The sequence below is a fragment of the Ictalurus furcatus genome, chromosome 14 (assembly GCF_023375685.1).
Source record: "Ictalurus furcatus strain D&B chromosome 14, Billie_1.0, whole genome shotgun sequence".
Lineage (NCBI taxonomy): Eukaryota > Metazoa > Chordata > Actinopteri > Siluriformes > Ictaluridae > Ictalurus > Ictalurus furcatus.
This window is the reverse complement of record NC_071268.1, coordinates 23,131,564-23,152,153: the sequence shown is the minus strand read 5'-3', so window position 1 is coordinate 23,152,153 and position 20,590 is coordinate 23,131,564. Positions and strand designations below refer to the sequence as shown.

At 40.3% G+C, this 20,590-nt stretch overlaps 1 protein-coding gene across 1 annotated transcript in view; it reads left to right on the top strand.

The window, feature by feature from the left end:
- Positions 1-4,577: 4,577 nt before the first annotated feature.
- Positions 4,578-20,590, top strand: part of LOC128618048 (transcriptional enhancer factor TEF-3-like) — a 32,068-nt gene continuing 16,055 nt past the window's right edge. The window contains 1 exon segment of the mRNA XM_053641413.1: positions 4,578-4,686. Coding sequence (XP_053497388.1) covers positions 4,578-4,686 — 109 coding nt within the window.

Below are 20,590 nucleotides of genomic sequence, written 5' to 3'. Positions count from 1 at the left end.
ATTATAATTAGGGGGCACAGTGGCTTAGTGGTTAGCACGTTTGCCTCGAACCTTCAGATCACGCATCCACCCTGTGTGCGTGGAGTACGTGGATGTTCTTCCCGTGCTTCGTGGTTTCCTCCAGGTACTCGGGTTTCCTCCCTCAGTCCAAAGACATGCACTGTAGGCTGATTGGCATTTCCAATTTGTTGGCATTGTATGAATGTGTGTGTGATTGTGCCCAGAAATGGGTTGGCACCCTGTCAGGGGTGCCTTGTGCCCTGAGTTCCCAGAGATAGGCTCCAGGCTCCCCTGTGTAGGATAAGCGGTACAGAAAATGGATGGATGAATTACAATTAATTCAAATTTCTCATTGTTGGCAAATGGTTGTCATATAAGAGGAATAAAACACTTTGGGATGTCCTGGTGTTGAAAAAAATTCAACCTCTGGTTTGCATAGTGCCGCGTCAGACCACCCCATCATTGTTTTTTTTCCCACAGGAGCACGTCCTGCCGTGTTGAATTCCTCACGTAAAACATCTGGGTTCAGTGACATACTATAAGTTCGGTCCTGGCGATCTACCACCCTTGAGCGTTTAGCTCCAACCGTGATCCAACTGTAATCTGATCTCTGTGCTTATAGGAGGAACTTAGACCAAGTGTTAGACCAGTGTGTATTGGAAGTCAATTCTCGTGAGTGGCAGGTCACCAGAACCAGGCTTGGGCACCGCTGATGTATATAAAGCCAACAATCAATAATCTATATTCGGATATTCGAAGTATTATATATGCTGTTTAGATTTAACATGCTTCATAGTATGACATTATAAAAGGATTCAGCTTTCACTGAGTTGTCTTATTAGTAATCAGCAATTAGCAATCAGTGTTATAGAAAATGATATACTATTAATGAAGCACACAAACTTATTTACTACTTATGTGCACTACATTTATACACAACATATCTTGTGTATAATTTAGCTACTGTTGTTTATTTTGCTGTTCAGACTGTGTTTCTGTTAGCGAATAAACACGTTATACTTTGTGCACGTGTGTGTGTGTGTGTGTGTGTGTGTACGTGTGTATATGTGTGAATGCTTCGTCAAGGGTCTTGTCTGGGAGAATGTTGTTTTTTTTTTGTTTTTTTTAAACCTGTGTTTGTCATGTTGTTTTTCACAGCTTCATGAATTTATTTTCCTGATCTGGCAACAACACCCCAGTGCACTAAAAACATGCCTATGCTGTATTATGTGTGGTAATATGTACTAGTGTTGGTGTTGACCGCCGCTGATAGAGTGAGTCCTAATAAGGCCTGTAAGGAAGCTATCAGCGAGCAACTGAATCACACGTACATGACGTGTTGTAACTCACTAACCCTCCTTTTCCTGTACGCAAGTGCTCCCGTACACACGCACACACACATATCCTTTTTACAATGGATTTGCCATGTTTTCATTATAGATCCGAGCACAAACTCCCAGACACACATCAGTGCCTTCAGCCCTTTAAGTAAACGCTTCATTTTGTGTGGAAGAGAGACAAACAAAGACAGCAAGACCTGTCTCAGTATTGATTGATGTGCTATATATATATATATATATATATATATATATATATATGTGTGTGTGTGTGTGTGTGTGTGTGTGTATTTTTGGGTCTTTAATTAACTGTGCGCTAATTAAGAAACAAAATTGCTAGCATGGAGACTGATACGATTGATGCGGCTGAAGGCCGATTTATGGAGATTGTAGTCTACCTGTAACTCACACCACCATATAAAATGAAAAATGCTGCATTTACAGTAATTTAACTCAGAAGAAGCAGGCCAGAACTCAGTATTACATCATTTTTGACCTCCGTGCATTCAAGTGGGGAGAAAAACATGGACTCCTCCATGTTTGTCTTTTGTTAGCAACAATGTTGCCAGCTAATGTTAGTGGCATGAGTGATGTATTTACCTAATCAAACCAGTGAACTGTATAGTCAGTGTTCTAGGTATGTATAACACTTTACTGCATGGTGTTGCCATATGGCAACAATTCATTTCTTTACAAGTTTTTTTTTATAGGCAATAATACAAAACTACAATTTTCTTACGTAAATGGAAAAAGAGGGGTTTAACTTTGACACTTTGACAAAAAAATTGCCATGTCACATGACCAGGGAGTGCTGTTTGAGCTTCCTTTTCAATCACATGACATGCAATCACATGACACGGTGAAGGTCATCGTTGGACGGCTCTCAAATTTTAATTCATTTTTCAATATTTAGTCAAAACATCTTAAAGGAAAATGTTTACACTTATTTTTTTTTGTCCTTTAAACAAGTTTATATATCGTGAGTATTCTGCTAAATGGTAAAATGTAATTGTTGCCATATGGCAACAACATGCAATAATGGAACTGTAGTATGTGCATTCATGAATTGAAACAGAGCTACACAGCAAAAACAACACTAGGCTTCTCTAATAGTATATATATATATATATATATATATATATATATATATATATATATATATATATATATATATATAAATAAATCACATTCAAAGTAATAAAAACTGTTGTAATTTCAGACATTTTTCAATTGCACCTTATTTTATAAATTGTATGTTTCAAGAGGAAGAATTAAAAAGATGCTTCACCCAAAACATGTTAGATCTAATTTTTGTATGTATTTTGAGAGAGTAAATCCATCCACATAGTCTGGAAAATGCAGTAATTGAAATTGTAATCTCATAGATTTTGTGTTATTTTTGACTATATGATACTTTCCACCATTGCACATTGCCGCCATGCTGTCATGTTAACAAGGTGGAGACGGATGCAATCACAGTTAAAGCTTTTATTTAAAGAGACAGGAAGACTAATCCAAATCATGAAGACATCACTATGGTCAAAAACAGGCGTGGGTAAGGCGATCAGGAAACCAGGGTTGACATGGCAAAGGCAGAACACGAAAACCGAGAAACTGGGAACAAGATCAAAGAACCGGAAACGAGAACACAGAACAAAGGGTTGGTAATGCGCTGGCGGCAAAACTCAGAAACGATACTTCACCCTGAACAAAGAGACACGAGGGGTTTAAATATAAATACACAATGAAATCAAGGGAATGATACAGGACAACTGAGACACATTACATTACATTAATACAGAAACCAAAACAAAACACACGTGTCAAAAATACCGGAAGTGCATGCAACTACCCTCCTAAATTATTTTTTTTTCCCCCAATTAAAAAAACCAAAACTAAATTAAGTAATAAAAATCTTTTATTAAAATTTTTTATGTAAATATAATCATTTTTGAACAAAATGAGCTGCTTTGTTTACGGTTGATTGTTTTGAGCAGCCATGCTGACATGACAGTGATTTGTCATATCCCCCAGCCGGTTGAGGGGTCTTTATTTTTTCTTAGTTGGAGATTGGAAATGTTTTGAACTAGAAGCTTTCGCATAAGTTCTTCCACTTTCCTTATCGACCCTTTTCCTCCGGTCTTTATTGAGCCAACAAGTAGAATGTCCATCTTATCAGAGAATGGAGCCATTAATAACATTATTTCCACCACCTCAATCCGAGTTGCTTAATTGCACCCTCTGTCATTTGCACCATCAGCCAGACCTAAAGCACTTTAGATTTGATCAGATTTGAGGCAGACAGTCCAGAAGACTGTCTGGCTGCTAAGTGATTCTCGGTTTGTTTACATGGTTACATGTGAGGTGACACTTCATGCCTTTTTCTCTCTCTCCTCCTAATATATGTCTTCATCTGAGGTGCTTTTCCAAGTAGGATTAACACTTCTTGGCATAAGCACAATGATCTTTGCAGCTGATTTAATCCAGTGATACCCACAATTCACATGACTGTGATAGCCCCTAGAGGAGTTCCCGGCTCTGATACATGGTTATTTCATTACTCTAAGAATATTAGTGTTGCATTTGGGTCCAATGATATATATATATATATATATATATATATATATATATATATATATATATATATATATATGTAGGCATGGAAACATTACTTTTTTTTTGTTATTATTAACTATATATTACCTTAATACCACTGTACACCACAATTTACAAAGCTGCATCAGACACTTTATGCTCCAGATATACTTATTGCTGTTACACTACCAAATAGATTACACTTTATAGCCCATGTTCTGTATTTTACTGTCCTGTGTTTTTATTGTTCTGTATTTATTGTCCTGCATGTCTCACACTGTTGTATATCTGCACTTTATGCGGTCTTGTATACTGTTATGTCCTGGAGAAACGGCATTTCATTCCAGTGTATTCAAGCTATATAGAAGAACGACAATTAAAACCCACTTGAGTTGAATATCAAATATCAGCATTAGTTTAACCCCCTCAGTTTAATTTACTGTTGTCTTTCCTTGTGCTTAGGATTGGTCAGCTATACCCTCTGATCAGGTGGAGTCCTCTGCCCCTACTTTGTAGACTGCCCCTCCATCACAGGTCTCCTGTAACCCCCCACCAGCACCCTGTCTGCGGAGTGGGTATCGGCGTCCTCTCCAGGGGGCGCCAGCGAGGAGCTGAGTGAAGCTTTGGACAAGCCTTTGGAGAACGATGCAGAGGGCGTGTGGAGCCCCGATATCGAGCAGAGCTTCCAGGAGGCGCTGGCCATCTACCCTCCCTGCGGTCGCCGCAAAATCATCCTCTCTGATGAGGGCAAGATGTACGGTACGCCCCTCCTGTTCAGCCTTTTCCTTTTCCTTATGAGGCTATGCAGATCTGGAAAACTAACTATGGATATATTTAATTCCAGTCTGGCCAGGATCTGTCTTTTGTTTTGTTTGGTTTGGCTTTCCCTTTTCTACCTGTCCTCTCAAGCAGCTCTGCTTAAAAGTTATACAACCGTGACTAGCTGTTAAAAGTTTCCAATGCAACCTTTCACCACTAGAGGCGCTATAGCGAAAAAGCAGGGCTATGAAAATTGTTTATAGGGTTATGCCAATAGACTCTTTCAGGTTTGAAGCTAATAAAAAGGTATAGAAATAGGTTTGCTAGTCTTACACACTCACCGTCCACTTTATTAGGAACACCTGTACAACTGCACATTCGTGCAGTTATCTAATCAGCCAATCATGTAGCAGCAGCACAATGCAAAATAATCATGCAGATCCAGGTCAAGAGCTTCAGATACTGTTCACATCAAACATCAGAATGAAAAAAAAGTCTGAGCTCTGTGACTTTAACTGTGGCGTGGATGTTGGTGCCAGATTGAGTATTTCAGAAACGGCTGATCTCCTGGACTTTTCACAAGACAGTCTCTAGAGTTTACACAGACTGGTGCGAAAAACAAAAAAACAAATATCCTGTGTGCGGAGAATCTGCAGACTGGAAGACCTTGTTGATGAGAGAGAAATGAGGGAAATATCCAGACTGGTTTGAGTTGGCAGGAACTCTACAGTAACTCAAATAATCACTCTTTACATCCATGGTGAGCAGAAAAGCATCTCAGAACGCACAACACGTCAACATCTCCAATGCCGAGATGCTTTCCTGCTCACCATGGTTGTAAAGGGTGATTATCTGAGTTACTATATTCCTAGCAGGTCAAACCAATCTGCCCATTTTCCTCTGATTGTATGCATTGAGCTGCTGCCACATGATTGAATAAATGGAAGACTGTATAAATGTACAGGTGTTCCTATTAAAGTGTGTGTTTTGGTTTATTGTGTTCTTATAATAAGAAACATTAAATCAATTTGACTGTATTTAAAATATTTTAATGATCAATTTTTTTTTTTTTTGCAGTGTTGTGATTGATGTTGGCATGGGTCAGTGTTACAGGAGCAAAGGAATGTTATTGGAAAGGCATTTGCATGCTGGAGAAGTTCAGAAGGGGGTTCAAATAAGATGCAGCCTTTGCACTTTGTGGGAGAATATTGGGAATATTTCAGCCAAATGATGGGGCGGAGCAACACACACTTATAAATTCAGTCTATGGAAACATCATTTATTCCGCTCATTTTTTACTACTTCGTCTATCGTAATGTATATAAACAGTTTTTTTTAAACATTCTAATTATTTTATTTGTTTATTTATATTAAAATCACATTGGAGCCCTTTAACAAATGGCATGCTAAATAACCGTGGCAAATATGAGACTCTTTAGATAGCAGCAATAGTTTGCATTATTTTTCTCTTAATATCTCTTTGTGTGTGTGTGTGTGTGTGTGTGTGTGTGTGTGTGAGAGAGAGAGAGAGCTGTTGACTCATAACAGATGAGTTGCTGATGAGTGATGGTGGTTTGATTAAGGGTGGATACACAGATGGATCAAAGAGGAGGGTTGGAGAGAAGGAGAATGAGTAGGGACGTGTGCTGGATCTCCAGTCAGAAATCATGTGTCATCATACACTGCGCTAGCAGTTTATTCACGGTCTCTCTCCAGCTGCTGTTCAAGCTTGTGCAACTAAACAAAGCCTGGAGCGGTGCTGCTGGAGGAGTGAAGGCAGGTGCTGAATACTGAGGCAGGGCACAGGGGGCAGAGTGTGGTTCTGTTGCCCCTGGCGGGGGAGGCGAGGGGCATGTGAGTAACGGGTAGGGAGTGTCATGAAGTGTCTGGAATGGCATGCGATCGGGGGTTCAAGGCAGCGTAGCTGTAACCAGAGACCAGAATAGACGTTTACCCTTTGAGTGTGTGTGATGATGGAGAGGAGGCAGATAAACATCGAGGGACGAGAGCCAGTCTTGGGCTCTGCACCTGTCCTGTGCCCTATGTCTATAAACCCCTCCCTCCTTCCCTTAGTCTATAATACACAACCCTGAACTGTCTGCCTGTTAGTCAGTCCGTGTGTGTGTGTGTGACTTTCAGGTCACCTAGAGCTGCCCCCCCCCCGTACAACCCCTCAACCCTGCAACATGACCATATTTATTATATGAGAAGAGAGACAGACAGACAAACTCAAAATCTCCCTCTCAGTGAGATTACAGTAAATATGATCACACTATTGCCCTCTTACCCTTGTCACTTATGTCAAAAAAATCATCAGTACGGTGTTAACACACCGTCTCCAGACATGCTTCTCAAAATAGGCTCCACAGACCCTCAGGGCACGGGCACGGGCACGATTACTGTATTATTTCTTTTTATATCTGTTGGTATGACATATACATACAGTATTACATATATTATACTTTATGTATGTACTGATATTACACTCTAATGATATTAAAGTGGCGGAGATCATTATTTATTGGTATAGTTGTCGTAATGTTACAGAGAAATTTGGTACGGTGTTAAAGACTGTATCATATTAAGTAATAGATCAAAATGAAGTCAATATCTACAGAAGATCTGTGACTAGCTTTCACTGGGGCTATAAGTATATAAGTGTACCTAAGGGAATTCATGCAGTTTTAAAATTGGTGGTCACACCGAGTAAAAATGTATTTCATTGCGTTTGAAAGCATTTCCGCTTTGCAGAATTTCTGTCTCAGTGTAACTGCTTTGGGTTCTCTGTGTGGAACGTTTAAAAAGAAGCTGTAATGGCACAATGATGATAGTCCAGCCATTTTCTGTAATGGTACGGGGTGGGGGGCACGCTGGATGGGGTGCTCACGATGGATGGAGAATATGCAAACTCTGCACACAGAGGAAAGAATCAAACCCAAAACCCTGGAGGTGCAAGACAAACGTGTTAACCACCAAGCCACCATGATCATGATGATGAGAAGAAGAAGATTCAGGATTTTCAGGATACCAAAGGATTTAAGATGTAATATTTCAATTTAAAGTAAAAAATAAATAATGGAAATAATCCTAATCCTCATCCTCATATACATTCCTGGGCAAAAAAATAAATAAATGTCAAAACGTTAAGCTTTTAAAAGTCTTGACAACAAATCATTGGTCAGAAAGTGAGCAAGAATTAAACAGATGCACTCCTGAGACCTCCCGTGCCACCGTGTGCTCGTTTACTTTTGCTGTAGTGAACTGTTTGGGGGGGAAAAGCAAGAAACAGGGAGATTCACTTATATATCTTCTTGTACACAAAGGTGAAATCGTGATAATGATTAAAATGTTTGGTGTCAAATTCAAACTAGCTCATGTCTCACTGTACAACATTAAAATAAAGTACAAATAAAATCAATTAATTAACTAAATAGAAATAAAAAGCTTTCTGCAAGTTTACCGTCAAGGCTTAAACGTTAAAAGAAATCGAAGGGAAAAGCTATCTCATATTACGTTACTTTATCTATGTATGAATTCTTGCTAATTTCCTGACCAAAGATTTGTTTTTAAGGCCATTAAAAGCTTAATATTTTAGCATCTTTTTGCCCAGCAGTGTATATAAATCACTACATTATGAGCCTAGAATAAATAAGTGCTGTGATGATTTACACCAAAAACGGGTCTCTGCATTGAGTTTGCACCAGGTGCAAATACAACAATGCGTAACCAATCAGAATCATGCAAAGAAAAAAAAAAAAAAGATATATATTCCTCGTGCTCCCTTCCCGTCAGTATCAGACGTGTATCAAGAACGAAGAAGACAGCAGAGAGGACGTGTCAGGAGAGCGCAGGACCGAGAGGCCACAGCCTTCAGCGCATGGTCACATTTCTACAGATGCGATTTCATTGACTGGAGCTCGATGACCAGAGCTGCAGGGCTTCATGTGCAGTCTTATTGTTTTGGTTCCTGCGAAACAGCTGAGCTAAACGCTTCAGCCAGCTTTCTGTCTAAGCAGACACTAAATCCAAACAGAGCTTCATTCACTGCATTAATTGGCTGTGTTGAAACAATTTGAGGGAATCACACACGTGACTGTCTGCTTTGTGCAGTGCTGAATGCAACATTAATGTATGGCCACTTTTCCCACAATGTGCACTTTTTTTTCCTCCTCGCTCTGCTAGAGAAGCAGATGGAGTCCTGGCAGACAAGCTGTAAAAATCACCGTAAACCCGACCGCATTCCTCCGCTCGTCCATCAGCTGGGAAAAGCTGTTAAAAATTTTTTTTAACTGTCTTGGCCTCTTCCTCAAACATTCGTGTCATTTTCCCACCATTCTTCGCATGCCCACTAGCCTTTATTCTCATCACTCGTTGGAGTCGTTATCTTGTTAAACCATAGAGATTGTTTCACTATTGATGCTGTGGGCTGAAATCGCCAGGCTTTGCCAAAGAAAACATTTCACGGCTTCCACGGCTGCCGTACTGTAATGCTTTTCTCCCGCTCCCGCGCTCGACTGTTAAATATTACATACACCACCGCTGAGAGGAAACGCACTTACCACGGCTTAACGGCTCCCGATCATCCAGCAGCTGGTTAAGTAAATAATGGACCTCTTCACCTCTTTACCTGTCACAAAGTTTTGGGGAAAAAAAGTTTTTAAAAGATACACCTCACAGAATTTAGTGCTTTTTATGTAAAAAGATGACATAGTAGTGGATGTTTGAGAACGTCACAGTGATTCTTGAAAGTAAATGGTTTTTAGCTTTAGTTGGTCATATTTACCCTGGTGCTAATTAGGTTTCTAATGGGAGAGAGCGAGCGAGCGAGCAAGAGAGAGAGAGAGAGAGAGAGAGAGAGAGAGAGAGAAAGAGTGGTGGAAAAAGCTTTCTAACCTTCACCTAGACTCTATCTTTAACAGTTGAGTGAGAGATTCATTTGTGAGTAAATATGAGTTCTAATGAGTTGGTCTCTCTCTCTCTCTCTCTCTCTCTCTCTCTCTCTCTCTGTCTTGCTCTTTCGCCATTTTGAGACAAACTGAAATTGTTTTCAGCATAATTTCAGAGTTTCTATTGCCAATTATAATTATTGACAATAATTATTACAAATTATTTCCCTTTCTCATGCTCTTTAACACACACACACACACACACACACACACACACACACACACACTGCCATCTAACCCTCATAGTATCTCCCATAATAAGATTGCAATAAATATAAGATTATTAAACCCATTTTGAGACATTTTTACTCATTTTAAGCTTTACATTTTCTTATTCTGTTGTATGATATTTGTGTTTCTTTCTAGAAATAAATGCTTAAAATAAGCAAAAGTAATCGAGCCAATAGAATAAGACAAGATATTTCAAGCTCTAAATAATAATGATAATAATAATAATAAAGGTCTAGAAATGGGTTTAATAATCTTATATTCGGTTTACGGTAATCTTATAATAGGAAATACTAGATAAAGTTTTGCTAAAAACTTGCTAAGATGTCATTTTTTGCAGTGGAGTCCTTGTCAGTGGCAGACAGCAGATAACTCGATCCTGCTTGTAGGCTCAGTACCCCGATCGTAACCTTAGACTTCTTCCTGACCTTTTATTGTACATGTGATTTCAGAGAGTCTTCAGGGAATGACAGCAGAGATTCTGTGAAAAGCCCAGCTCAGATGCCCATCTCTCACTCCGTCTGTCTGGCAGCTGGATTGTTTATCTGTTTGCCTCTCTGGCCGTCACCCTCACTGTCTGCTGTCTGTTTTCCTGTCTGGCTACATAGGACTGGATACATGGGTTTAGCTTTGATGTGTCCTGATTTTTTTTTTTGTTGTTTTATGATGTGGAAAGAATCAGTGCCAAAAGTGCCAGAGCTTTCTTTTGTGTATATGTGCCACTTTGACCTCCATCGCTCCCCGTTGCGTTATGACAGCATTTCTTTATATTCTTGTGAGAACTTCACATGTGTATATTATTGTGAAGTCGGTTGTTTTACGTTCAGGTTTTCGACATCAGGAGATAAGTGAAGATAAGTGTGATATGAGGTGGTATTTTATCAAACCCAATCCGGATCTCTCCTCTTGTTGTTTCAGAGCACAGAGTGGTTGTGGTAGTCATTTATATAAGTACAGTGCAGTAGATTTAACAGTCAGAAATGAAACAAACAGACTGTATGAATAAACACTGGGCTGTATGAATATTAATATCACTGCAGTCATCTACAGCCTTAGGAATGTAAATTATGCATGTATAATGCTTTTAAAAATGGTACATATAAATTGCCAGCAGCAATATTACTGATCAACATATAGCTGCACAATTAATCTTATTTTAATCATGACCATGATATTTGGCTCCTTCAATTTAGTAATGCAATTGACTGGCATTAGATATTGTTTTGTTTTTTGTTGTTGTTGTTGTTGTTTTTATTTTGGTTTGCTAAATCACAAGTTCATTAACTGTTCGGTTCCATATTGAAGTGGCTTGCTTATGTATTTAATGTGATGGAAGACAGGGTCTAATTTTGGTTCAGATATTTGAAGCATTGAAGGAATATTAGATTAATGTAGAAATGTTTTGATTTGAAATAATCAGTTTCATAGCACTGTTTTGTTCCTGTATAAGTTGGCTAATTTTGATACGGGATCGTGATTTCAGTATTGAGCAAAATAATTGTGGTTATCACTTTAGCCATTATGTCCTAGAACAACAGATGTATTTTTGCTGTTGAATCTACACTGACACTAATTAACGTGAGATATAAATCTCATGGCGTGCTTTTGCGGTAATCGCGATGATTCTCAAGCCACACATGTCGTCAGAAGATGACTAACTAGGAATGCTACTAAGGAGGAAAACAGCAGTTGCAAGCAGCATTTTCAGGGGGCCAAGCATCCAGACTCAGTGAGCCACACATTCACAGACGTGCTACAATTGTTGCATAAGCAATCACAGGAAAGCAGCGCCATAACAACAAGCAAAGGCAGTAGTTCCCAAACTTTTAAAGGGCAAGGCCCCCCAAATGGCATTAACATTTGACCGAGGCCCCCCTTTTTGCAAGATGTCTTTACAACACATTAAAAATACAGACTTCTGAATATATGTCCCTTTTTTTTATTAATAATTACAGCTTAAATCTTTACATTACATTAGGAATTGATTGTGTGTGTGTGTGTGGTTGTCTGAGAGTGAGAATTTATTTTTCACACCAAATTGTTGAGGCCCCCCGGGCGCCCCCTGGCGGCCCCCACTTTGAAAACCACCGGGCAAAGGGATTCAAGAATGATTTGCAGTTTTACACATTTGCCTGTCTGTTATGGGAGAATGGGTTTGAATATCGGAGTTACTTTGATAACTTTTGTTTAGACAGGTCTGAAGATGATGTGAGCCAAATTTGGTGAAGATTGGATAAAACTTATAGGAGGTGTACCAGTAGGTGGCGCGGTCACGGAATTTTTTTTGCAAAGTCTCAGGTCGTTATCCTGAAGGGCCTAACAAGTTTTGTGTCAGTGTGCAGAGTTGCTGAGATAGAGCTTCACTTGCTGTTTGGCAGTCGTTGGTCCATTACAGGCAAACTGTTTGGACTATTAAAAATTCTTCTGATAAGTTTCGTGAGTCTTACTCTGGAGATTATGCGTGCCATATTTGGTGATGATTGGATAGAATTTGTTGGAGGAGTAGCAAAATAACTGTTTTTTGAAAATGTAATCTAGTTTTGTACACATGGTTCAAAAGTTATGACCATAAACGTACTTCCAAATTAAGCACAAGTTTGACCCGATGGTGGCGCTAGAGCATCGGAAGCATTTGGCCCAAATTTGGTCAGAACATTCCTTAGATCCTTCCCAATCAGCGTGAAAAATTTCACAGCTTTTTACCAGACGGTTATATGGGCTGCCGTAGACACCCTTGCCAGAAGAAGAAGCAGAAGAAGAAAAGGTAGAATAACAATACGGTGCATATTCACAGTTGGTTCTTAAGGGAACATCCAATTAGAAAATTTCATTGTATGTTATCATAGTCTAAAAATAATCATAATATTGATCATTTAAGAAATATTTATTACAAAAACATCTGAGACTGCTAGTGAAAATGCTTCTATTTTGCATTCTTTCCTAATTTAATACAACAGTTTTCTTTACAAATTATATAATTCACAACAGTGAGTGAAAAGGAAATATTTACATGAATTTCAGAGTTTAGCTTTTGTTACGTCCCCCTTCTTTCTTTAATGACAGCATGCACTCAAGCTGGCATGGACTCCACAAGTTTGTGCAGAACCTGGTGATCCATTTTAGATCAAATCGGCGAGAGAGTTGTCTGAACACGTGCTTCAATAGAAGAGATTAGACGTGAGGAAAACCTGACCTTTTGTACAAAGCAGTTAACATGGTCAAAATATACATTTGCTTTCATTTAAATATATTTTTTAAAAAAACATCAACCCAATATGATAAGTTATCTTGCCAGAGGATGTCTGTAGTAATTATGATTTATACGCCCAGTATAAATCACAGATGTGACTGTCTTTAAGATGTACGCATGACCACCACACTAAAAATTCCATGCTTACTACATACACCTCATTTTTAATACCAACTGATTATTCTGTGTGCTGCTTCTCTGACATGTGCTTTTAATTGTAATTGTTCTGCATTTTAAAATTTCCACACAAGTTCTAAAAGTAGATAAAGAGAACCCAATTAAGCAAATGAGACAAATATTATACTTGGTCATATATTCCTAGAAGTTACCCTGGGTTCCTTTGTGACCACGCAGACTATTACACGTCTTGTCCTTGGAGTGATCTTTGTTGGTTGAGCACTCCTGGGGAGAGTAACAATGATCTTGAATTTCCTCCATTTGGTGGAGTCCAACCTCTTAAGAGATGGTTTTGTAACCTTTTCCAGCCTGATGGGCTTCAACGGCTGTTTTTCGGAGGTCCCCAGAAATCTCCTTTGTTTGCGCCATGATACACTTCCACAAACATGTGTTGGGAAGATCAAAAAGACAGATCATTGATCTTTAAATAAAACACCGCACTCACTCACACCTGATTGTCATCCCATTGATTGAAAAAAAATACCGGAAGTTCACGTACTTTTGCCACTCACATACAGGTGCATCTCAAAAAATGTGAATATGATGGAAAAGTTCATTTCTTTCTGTAATTTAATTCAAAAAGTGGAGCTTTAATATATTCTAGATTCGTTACACACGAAGTGAAATATTTCAAGCCTTTTTTTGTTTTAATCTTGATGATTACGGCTTACAGCTCATGGAAATCAAAAATCCAGTATCTTAAAATATTCGAATAAAGAATTTATAAATACAGAAATGTCGACCTTCTGAAAAGAATGTTCATTCATGCACTCAGTACTTGGTCGGGGCTTTAATCCTTTTGCATGAATTACTGCATCAATGCGGCGTGGCATGGAGGCAATCAGCCTGTGGCACTGCTGAGGTGTTCTGGAAGCCCAGATTGCTTTGATAGCGGCCTTCAGCTCGTCTGTATTGTTGGGTCTGGTGTCTCTCATAGATTCTCTATGGGGTTCGGGTCAGGCGAGTCGGCTGGCCAATCAAGCACAGTAATACCACGGTCAGTAAACCAGTTACTAGTCACAGTTTTGGCACTATGGGCAGGTGCAAAGTCCTGCTGGAAAAGGAGATCAGCATCTCCATAAAGCTTGTCAGCAGATGGAAGCGTGAAGTGCTCTAAAATCTCCTGGTAGACGCTGCATCGACTCTCGACTCGAGAAAACACACTGGACCAACACCAGCAGATGACATGGCACCTCAAATCATCACTGACTGTGGAAACTTCACACTGGACTTCAAGCAACTTGGATTCTGTTCCTCTCCACTCTTCCTCCAGACTCTGGGACCTTGATTTCCAAATGAAATGCAACATTTACTTTCATCGGGAAAGAGGACTTTGGACGACTGAGCAACGGTGTTTTTAGTAAAAACGTGTTTTGAGTTAATTAGCTGATTAGCGCTCTTCTCAGTTCAACTGCTTACTGTATTTTAAATTCTTTATTCTAATATTTTTGAGATTAAAACAAAAAAAGGCTTGAAATATTTCACTTTGTGTGTAATGAATCTAGAAAATATGAAAGTTCCACTTCTTGAATTAAATTACAGACAAAAAAACGTACTTTTCCATGATATTCAAATTTTTTGAGGTGCACTTGTATAATATTGGATCAGTACAATATTTTTGTCTCATCTGTTTAATTGGGTTCTCTTTGTCTACATTTAGGACTTAGAAAAATCTGTTGATGTTTTAGGTCATATTTATGCAGAAATATAGAAAAGTCTCGAAGATTCACAAGCTTTCAAGCACCACTGTATTGTATATAAACTGGGGTTATTTCTACTGGCCATTTTGTAGAAGGTAAATGTAATCTGACCAGATCTATAAGAGTGACTGAGCTGATGGATTTGGACAGGGATAAAATCCCAGAGATACTCCAGTAATAAATTCTTTACACCATCTCCTCATGTAAAATTATCCCAATCGGAATAGGCCTTCTAGGGTGACTGATCCATAAAATGTCTTACAGTGGGCCTCAGTTGTGTGTAAATGTTTGCGTAAGCCAAACTGAACAAAAAAATTTGCATTTGTGACACCCACAAAAATACATAATAAATAAAAGGCAAAAAAGACTTTCTCATACAAGTTCTTCTGAGTCACATCTATGGCAATAAAAGTATATATCTAACAGTGTAGCAGCACCTGTAAGGCCAAAATACTGGAGCCAGATTACAGAAAAGGTGAATTCAATGTGAATTAAGCGAGGTGAGATGAAAGTGGTCCGACATCCATATTGAGAAAATAAATGTCCACCAAGGTGATCATGGAGCTCAAGCACATCACACAGGAAAACTGCTTCTTTATTATTTATTTATTTTTTAAATTCATCAGCTGTCGCCCAAAATCCTTCTCACGTTAATGCGCCTTCACCGATGGTGTGAAAAGCAGGACGGTATGTATCATACGGAAGGATGATGTTGGCACGCAGAACACTAGGGATTATACGGCAGCTTGAGACATACCAGATCGGTCACTTATCAGCTACTCGAATAAAGTGTCGCAGAGCACTAAAAGAAGATGGCGTGCAAATAGAACTGACTTATGCGCTGAACCATTGCAGTCCGTCCTCCTTTTATACATTTCTCCTTAACTGAACGACTACACTTATTTGAATGAATGTATGGATTTATCTTGGCTTGCTTTCTTTAATTAGTTAATATGTATTTAGTTGATGCTTTTAATCTAAAATACTGGGATTTTCATTAAATTTCTGTGTGTAATTGAAATACATAAGCTTTAAATCTTGACATATATCTTCTTCTTCTTTTCGTGTCGAGGTTCCACTTCATATTAGTTCTGCCCAGTAGGCGGCGGTCTCGATAGCCCTGTCTGTCGCGTCGCACAGGTCACGGGCCGTGCAGGAATGTGGACACGCGGGGCACACCAACAGGTGCGCCATGGTTTGTGGCACAATGAGTCGATTGGCCAGGAAGCAGTCCCCATCTGGCCATATTCTCCATGCGGCGGCCAACTTGTGTTCTCAGTCTGTTTAGCGCCCTCCATATTGGCCACAGTTGTTTGTGCCCAGGCGGCAGGTCTTCGGTGGGTTGCACATAGGGGTCGGGTGGGGGGCACTTGTCCCGCCAGAACGAGCAGCGTGCCTTGGACGGGTCACCCGACAGAGGGCTCGTGCACCTCATGAAGCTCTTGCGGCTCCTTAGGTGGGCAGGTGGCAAGCGGTGTTCGTGCAGCGGGTATCGCGGGTCTTGGTGCTGTTTCCGCTTCTCGATGGCACAGGCAACCTCTCTCTGGATCTCTGGGGGGGTGACTCAAGCTAGCGGGTACAGCTTGTTGAGTGGGGTTGGCTCGGGGCATCCAGTTGCGATGCGACAGGTGTCGTTCAGCGCGGCGGTCACCTGTGCGGCGTGTGCAGAGCGGTGCCAGACCGGGCAGGCAAACTCGCCAGCGGAGAAGCACAGCGTCAGACCAGTGGTGCGCACAGTGTGAGCCGTTGCGCCCCAGCTGGTTGACGTCAGCCTTCGCAGCAAGTTGTTGTGCGAGTTGACCTTTTGTCTTGTGTTAAAGCAATGAGCTTTGTACGTGAGCGCCCTGTCCAGTGTGATCCCAGATATCTTAGGTGAGGGCAGTGCTCGATCTCTACACCATTCCAGGTGACACTCAGGGCTCTCCTCGCTTGGTGGTTGCGCAGGTGAAACGTGCAAGTCTGCGTCTTTGAGGGGTTCCACCAGTTGACGTATATAAAAATGCAGTAACCCATGCAAATGATGTGATTTGTCAGTCAATTAAGGTTTAGTAATTGAGGTTCTGGGTTACTGATCGGAAGGTCGGGGGTTCAAGCCCCAGCACTGCCAAGCTGCCACTGTTGCGCCCCTGAGCAAGACCCTTAACCCTCTCTGCTCCAGGGGCGCTGTATCATGACTGACCCTGCACTCTGACCCCAACTTCCTGACATGCTGGGGTATGCGAAGAAAAAGAATTTCACTGTGCTGTAATGTATATGTGATCAATAAAGATACATTATCATTATCATTATTTACATCAGTTAATATGTATGAATTTAAACACACTCAGCAGCATGAGTAGGATATGGACGGGGTTTTTTTTTTTTCTTCAAGATTTCTTGATTAAATGCTCATATGAACGATTTGGAAATAAATCCATTCGTATCCAGCTTGATAAATGAGGCCCAAAGAGAGAGAAGCTGTGAGGAAAGGTGGTGGTGAGCCAAACAAACAAACAAATAAACAAAAAACAGAAACGCATTTTAATCAGCATTTATCAACAGTGAGTGAGGTAAACGTTCGGTCCTACACTGTGACTAACTGTGAAACCATGACAACGTAACAATCCTATAAGGGAACTAAAAATAACATAAACATAAACAAGTTTATTCATTATTTAGTGTGTAATTTTACACTGGAGTTTTTTTTTATTATATTTTTTTTCATTTGATATGTTCTTTAATAAATAACCTTTCACGTAAATACCTTTCGGAAACAACAATGATGTAAGACTGAGGTGGTATATTGTGATATTTAAGCATATTCATAATTTACTTTAAAGAACGTTCAGACATAAAAATAAAAAAAAAGCCAACAAAAAAAAAAACATCTACAAAGTTACTTATTTGATGCACACACAAACTTTGACAGCAAAAAAAAAACATTGTCATGATTTTATCTTATTAATAACGTGCATCATTTTGAATTAAAATTGTTCTCTGATCTCTTAGTTACAGTTTCCGTTATTACACCTGTCTAATCCAGATCTTCACATTCAGCAGGTTTAAGAGTTTGTTTTATACATGAAGTCCATCAAGGACACAATGGGGAAATGGAATAAGAACAAAATAAGAACACACACACACACACACACACACACACACACACACACACACACACACACAGGGTGACGTTGTCAGTTACAACGTGGTTACACAGTGCTGAGTTCTGTTAGAAAGGAATTCTCAATCAAACTCCAGATTCCTGAGACCCTAATGCACTTCTCATCCCCAAGGAGAGCGTATGGCCAACAGATGTAGCTCCGATTACTGCCCCCAAAAACATGCACGCACACACATTACTCCTTGGCTACACGCGCTGATTTGTGGGTGCGTGTGGTTGCATGCATGCATGTATACGTGCGTGTGTGTCTAGCCCCTATCCCTCCTTCCGTTCTGAGCAGATGCAGGAATCAGTGTGATGAGAACTCAGAGCTTAGGAATGAGAAGAATGTGCAGGGGAGGGAGGAGTGTTCAGTGAGAGAGAGTTGGAAAGAGAGAGAGAGATCGCGAGATGAAGAGAAAGAGAGAGAGGGGGCATCCAAATGGTCAGAGAGATTTATGAGGTACGGGGCCTTGTGAGGGCGGCTGCTCCTTTGCATGACATCGATTCTGTCCGGTTTGACCTTCACTGTCCCTCAGAAGAGAGGGCAGAAGTTTGTGTGTGTGTGTGTGTGTGTGTGTGTGTGTGTGTGTGTGGGGGTTTCAGGTGGCTGCGGCTGTCCAAACTTCCACGATTGCACTCTATACTAAATGACTGCTTTTTGGCTCTGCCCCAGCAAACATGATACACACACACACACACACACACACACACACACACACAGCTGTGACCCACACTAGCCCTGACATTTGACCTTTCTCTCTCTCTCTCTTTCTCTCTCTCTATTTCTCTCTCTCTCTTTCTCTCTCTCTCTCTCTGTCTCGCTCTCTCTCGCTCCCAGCATAAAGAAAATATTTATTTTCACACATACTTATTATTTTCATTCATTTTTGGTGTGATGACTACTTTACCAGTTTCCACAATGTTGCATCTTTGTTTTGTTTGTCTTTTGGTTTCCTTCTGAACTAGTTCATTTTTTTCCCCATTAGCTTCTTTCCTTGCTCTTTCCTAGCAAAGCCGTCACCTCGTGACTGTGGCCTTATATGTGCAGCCTATAAAAGGTCCCTGCTATGCCATGCTCATCTTCTGGTGATTCTCCTCAGCCTGAGCAACCTTTCCATTTGTTTAAATTTTTTACTACACCCTTTTATTCCTTTGGAGCTAATGGAGGTTGCAATAGTTTCACTAATGCAAATACCATATATTGTTGAGAATGAGAATCATTTGAGATGTTAACACTGCTTTCTATTGAGGAGATTTACACAAGTGTTGATACTGTTCTTTACTGAGAATCAAAATTACTCATTCGCATAAGGCTCTGGGTTATTGATCGGAAGGTCGGGAGTTCAAGCCCCAGCACTGCCAAGCTGCCACTCTTGGGCCCTTGAGCAAGGCGCGTAACGCTCTCTGCACGAGGGGCGCTGTATCATGGCTGACCCTGCTCTCTGACCCCAACTTCCTGACATGCTGGGGTATGCGAAGGAAAGAATTTCACTGTGCATATGTATATGTGATCAATAAAGACTCATTATCATTATTATTATACTTTTCTTTGTTAAGGGTGAGAAATTAATCAAGGTCCTAATGGTGTACTCTTTTGAGGATGAGAATAGCTCGGTCTTCGCTCGATCGCTCAGTCAAAATACACGGGATGTGACGAGCGACATTCAGCCTGTAAAATCTAGCGATGTTGGAATGAACTCCATGTTGCTGCTTCATAAATGTTCACAATAGATATACCTTAAATACTCAGTGCCATCCAGGAGCTAGACATAGCGAATAGCATTTAAAAGAAGGTGCCTCTTGACCTGTCCCTTTACTTCCTTTACTTACCCAGCTAACCTGTCTTTAGACAGTGACTTCCTTTACAAAGCTCCCCAAAGCTAGTCAGCGACCCTCCAGCTGGCAGTCACTTCCACATAGACCTTGAGAGCCCAGGGCTGACCTGGTCCCAGTCTCATCTGCAAGAGCAGAAAGGATTATAGGTGTACTGATATATCACGGCATCAATATCTCTGGCAGGAATGCTGGGTTCAGCCACAGCGTGACATTTTTAAAGTCTGGTCCCGACCACGGATATGATAAGATGCCCAAACTGCATCAAATCTAGATCCTGCTGTGAAGGTCAGAGTTTTTTAAGACTTTTAGTCATCAATCTTTAAGGAAAGTTATGATTAGTTGATGTGCTCTTAGAGGCAATGCATCACTCTCTCTAATGCATTAAGATAACACTGCCACGTGCATTGTTTTATAGTAAACCAAGAAAGAGATGCCTTTAGTCGACTCTGCAAGAGCTCAAAAACACTGTTCACTGTGGAAGACAAGGAGTTTATGCATTTCGTATATATATCGTGATGAAACCCTCCACTTTCCTGCATACAACTGGTGCCTAGATGCTGCACATTCCAGTTTGTTGGAGTCACTCCCAGGGGCCAGACCATTAATTTCAAGGTCTGCTG